The sequence below is a fragment of the Haemorhous mexicanus genome, chromosome 28 (assembly GCF_027477595.1).
Source record: "Haemorhous mexicanus isolate bHaeMex1 chromosome 28, bHaeMex1.pri, whole genome shotgun sequence".
Taxonomy (NCBI): Eukaryota; Metazoa; Chordata; class Aves; order Passeriformes; family Fringillidae; genus Haemorhous; species Haemorhous mexicanus.
Genome location: NC_082368.1, coordinates 2,914,946 through 2,920,195, shown reverse-complemented (window position 1 = coordinate 2,920,195; position 5,250 = coordinate 2,914,946). Strand labels below are relative to the sequence as shown.

Below are 5,250 nucleotides of genomic sequence, written 5' to 3'. Positions count from 1 at the left end.
TTATCAAAGACAGCTACTTCTAAGGGACTGTTTCCCCCCTGTTTTGGACAGGTAGGGTGAGACTAGAAGGATCACACTGTGGATGCATCTGTTTATCTCTTTGATAATATGGGAAGCTTTAGGAATTGTGCAAACTGCAGACAACAAGCTTGAAAAGGCTTTGACTGGAGACTTGACCTGACTGCCCAAACCTGAGCTCTCTGCACACAAAAATCCCCAGGAAAACTCACCAAAATATTTGATGGGCAAGGTTGGGCAAAGAGAAATTCTTTCCTCAAATTTATTTCCCTTTCCTAAGGCTCATGGGTAAATAAGAAAAAAAGATTAAATAGAACAAAAGATTAAATATATTAAAAACCTTCTGATGTACTTAGAGGTGAGGTTACATTTCAAGGACCTTGGAGGGATAGCTGGAGAATTTGTTAAAAATTATTTCAATGCTTTTAAAATATTAGGTACATGCTGGTTAAGAAAAGTTACCTAATGGAAATGCCAGCAAACCAAATAAAATACCATTTCTGTCACTCAGCTTTTTACATCTACATCCACCTTTTCACAGACAGAACTGCTGCACTTCCCTTTTCAAGGGAGAAAAGCAGAAAATCTTAAAATATGATTCATATTTTACAGTAGATGAAAATATACTTCCACAGTAAATATTCTAAAGCTGGAGTGTTTATCTCTGGCCACTGAATTCTAATGTAGGCATCAACCCACAGAATATATTCAAGCCTAGGTGAGAGGACAACTAGCTCATGAAAATAAAATTATTAAATAGAATGGAAAGGAATTACTTGAAACATTCTGTCAATCAGTCAATTTTTAACATTCTACGTGAATTAACATTTAAGTAGAGAAAATTTATTTCAGAAACCTCAGCATCTGAAGGGGGTTTCTTCAAGTGCTTTTATAAAAGAAAAAATTCATTTTCTGATGTGAAAAAAATTGGGTTTTTTAAAATAATAGACTTAGAATTTTTTTAAACAATTATCTACATGAATACATTTCTGGGCTCATATATTTTTCAATTGTTTTGCATGATCTGAAGGAGCACCTTTCCTTGTTCTTTTATTTAGGAAAAAGCAGTCTTTTGTGGGATAGTATGAGACTTTTTTCCTGCCAGTTAAATCTGAAATAGATATTCAACTGTAGAATGGAATGTCTGTTTCTAGCTGGTTGTAAAGTTTATTAAATTAAAATAGGCTGGATAAGCTGCATGCAGAATGTTTCTTTATACTGAAGACAATATTACAGGAATATTAGTTTATAAATTGCACTGTAATAGTTGACACAAATCTGCAGATATGATATATCAGTAAATTTTATACTTTTTCCATATCTCTATTTAATTGTATTCATTAATAATTATTTTATAATAATATAAATATAATAGAATCAATATATTATGTTATATATTACATATCATACATTACATTATATATTAATTATACTGTATTCATAATATTTGTCTGTATTAATATATTAATATTTATTTGCCCTATTAATACTTATACTAATAGATTATATCTTATTTTATTAATGATATCTAATATTATCATTATCAAGATAATATTAGATATCATTAATTAAAATAAGATACAGTTATAGTTATAAGAAGACATAATTATATAGTTATAATATAACTATATAATTAACAATATATATTATACTATATATATTATTATATATAAACTATATAATTAAAATATATTAACTATAACTATAGATATTATTTACATTATTATATTTAAGTATTAAAATGTTATTTTATATTGTTTTATATAATTAATACATATAATTCATAACAAAATTAATTTTATTCATGCATATTTCTTATGTTTCATATATCATTTATATATTTATTATATATATAATATTTTTATATATATATATTGATATCATATATTGTCTTCTTCTACAATTGCTTCTCCAGGCAAACTATCTGCAATCTACTGCATCCTAATTTCCTTTTGGAAAGCAAAGATGGAAAACCACACCAGGATGAGTGAGTTCATTTTGGTGGGGTTCAAATCCCACCCAGGATCCCAAGTCCTTCTCTCAGTTCTCTTCTCCACAATGTACTTTGTCACTGTGGTGGGAAACATCTGCATGATCCTCGTCATCAGGATGGACCCCAGCCTGCACACCCCAATGTACTTCTTCCTGGAGAACCTGGCTGCCTTGGACATCTGTTATTCCTCTGTCATCGCTCCCAGGGCAGCTCTGGCATTCTTGCTGGGCAGAAGGAGCATCTCCTACACCAGCTGTGCTTCACAGATGTTCTTCTTCTCTCTCTTTGGCACAACAGAAGCTTTTTTCCTGGCTGTGATGGCTTATGACTGCTTCACTGCCATCTGCAACCCACTGCTCTACCAGGTCATTATGAGCAGAAGGTTTTGTGTGCTCATGGTGGTGGGCTCTTATCTGTCAGGCTGCATCAACTGCACCATCCAGACAGGCTTCACCTTCAGTCTGTCTTTCTGTGGGCACAGAGAAATAAACCACTTCTTCTGTGAAGTGGCTGCAGTGATCCACACCTCCTGCTCCAACACCCTGGTCAATGAGCTCGTAATGCTGGCTGTGTGTGGACCAATAATTGTGGGCACTGCCCTGGTGGTTTTTGTCTCCTATGGTTATATCATCATCACAATCATCCAAATGCCTTCAGCTGAAAGCAGGCACAAGGCCTTCTCCACCTGCTCTTCCCACATGGTGACAATCTGCTTGTTCTTTGGGACAGTGTTCTTCATGTATGCTCAGCCTGGAGCTGCATCCTCACCCAGCAAGAGCAACACCCTCTCCATCTTCTACACTGTTGTTATTCCCATGCTGAACCCTTTCATTTACACCCTCCGAAACAGGGAGGTAAAAGGGGCTCTGAAAAAACAGCTAAAAAGGAAAGAGTTTTTTATGCACCTTTCCTGAAGTCGAGAATGAGCACGGTGTCCAATTTCTAAAATAAAGGACATCAGGACCTGAATGTAAAATAAAGGACAAGATGTAAAATAAAGAACATCAGGACCTGAATGTAAAATAAAGGAGAGGATGTAAAATAAAGGACATCAGGACCTGAATGTAAAATAAAGGAGAGGATGTAAAATAAAGGACATCAGGGACCTGAATGTAAAATAAAGGACAGGATGTTAAACAAAGGACATCAGGACCTGAATGTAAAATAAAGGACAGGATGTTAAACAAAGGACATCAGGACCTGCTTTCAGGTCTTTTGTGTTTCTTTTTTCAGTAAAGGCAGGATATATAAACAAATCCATGAGAATCTAGTAATTGTTATTTCAACGAAACAATTTTTGATAGGATATCCTTCAATGGACAATATGTTTGATTTCTATGAAATTATTTCATAAGTTACTTCTATTACACTCAAGTCATTGATGCTTACACATAAAACCAGAATAAAAATACGAATCTAAAAGTTAAGTTCAATTAAGTAAGCCAAGACCACACATCTGTTAAAAGGCTGACACAGTGACACACAATTCTGACACCTTCTTTTCCATTATTGTGGACAAAAGTATCTCTTTTTTCTTATTCTTCTCTGGCTAGCTTTATACCTTTTCTAGAGCAGATGAAAGTGAGGTTTTATTTAACCATAATTAGACATTTACACCTGGTCTGTAATTTAGAGGCCTCTTACAGCCATTTAAAAGATACCAGCATTTTAAAGCCATAATTAGCACTATGGGTTGGACAATTTGAAGGGTACCTAAGTGTACTGAGCATGTAAAATAGGACACAAACTCAGATTCTGGCACTTATTTCTGTGCACTGGAACACAGCCAGTTCAGGTGGAGGCATTCTCACTCTGCACATCCACAGCTAAATCAAGTCAGACAAGAGTGAAGCAAGAGTTATTTCCTCTGCAAATAACTCTTAAATCCCAAATTTCCAAGCTGGCTCTTTGTAGAAAACCCATTTTTTCTTTTCTTAACTGCTAGACATGGCACTTTCATAGAGCTGGGGGCCAGAGGGATAAGGAGAGCTGTGGTTGCTCAGCGAAGCAAGGGAGACACCACTCCTGGAAGTGCCCAAAAAAAGACTGGGCACAGCTCTTGGTGCCATGACTTAGCTCATGGTGGTGTTCAGTCAAACACAACAATCCTGGAGGTCTTTTCCAACCTTGATTGTTCTATGACTGAGTGACAGACGGGCTGGGGGAAGGAGGATGGATGGATGGATGGATGGATGGATGGATGGATGGATGGATGGATGGATGGATGGATGATGGATGGATGGATGGATGGATGGATGGATGGATGGATGGATGGATGATGGATGGATGGATGATAAATGGATGGATGGATGGATGGATGGATGGATGGATGGATGGATGGATGGAGGGATGGATGGATATTGGATGGATGATGGATGGAGAGATGGATGGATGGATGGATGGATGGATGGATGGATGGATGGATGGATGGAGGGATGGATATTGGATGGATGATGGATGGATGGATGATGGATGGATGGATGGATGATGGATGGAGAGATGGATGGATGGATGGATGGATGGATGGATGGATGGATGGATGGAGGGATGGATATTGGATGGATGATGGATGGATGGATGATGGATGGATGGATGGATGATGGATGGATGGATGGATGGATGGAGGGATGGATGGATATTGGATGGATGATGGATGGAGAGATGGATGGATGATGGATGGATGGATGGAGGGATGGATATTGGATGGATGATGGATGGATGGATGATGGATGGATGGATGGATGATGGATGGATGGATGGATGGATGGATGGATGGATGGATGATGGATGGATGGATGGATGGATGGATGGATGGATGGATGGAGATTGGATGATGGATGGATGGATGGATGGATGGAGGGATGGATGGATGGATGGATGGATGGGGGATGGATGGATGGATGGATATTGGATGGATGATGGATGGATGGATGGATGGATGGATGGATGGATGGATATTGGATGGATGATGGATGGATGGATGATGGATGGATGGATGGATGGATGGATGGATGGATGGATGATGGATGGATGGATGGATGGATGGATGGATGGATGATGGATGGATGGATAGATGATGGATGGATGGGGGATGGATGGATGGATGGATATTGGATGGATGATGGATGGATCGATGGATGGATGGATGATGGATGGATGGATGGATGGATGGATGATGGATGGATGGATGGAGGGATGGATATTGGATGGATGATGGATGGATGGATGGATGGATGGAT

General features: G+C 38.0%; 1 protein-coding gene across 1 annotated transcript; it reads left to right on the top strand.

The window, feature by feature from the left end:
* Positions 1 to 1,980: 1,980 nt before the first annotated feature.
* On the top strand, positions 1,981 to 2,925 carry LOC132339074 (olfactory receptor 9S13-like). Its single transcript, XM_059869113.1, has one exon. It carries the CDS (start codon positions 1,984 to 1,986, stop codon positions 2,923 to 2,925), a length of 942 nt encoding a protein of 313 aa, XP_059725096.1. The 5' UTR covers positions 1,981 to 1,983.
* The last annotated feature ends 2,325 nt before the right edge of the window (positions 2,926 to 5,250 follow it).

What these genes read in the sequence shown, in the direction of transcription:
- LOC132339074 (XM_059869113.1), top strand. Translation starts at nt 1,984, where the DNA reads ATGGAAAACCACACCAGGATGAGTGAGTTCATTTTGGTGGGGTTCAAA.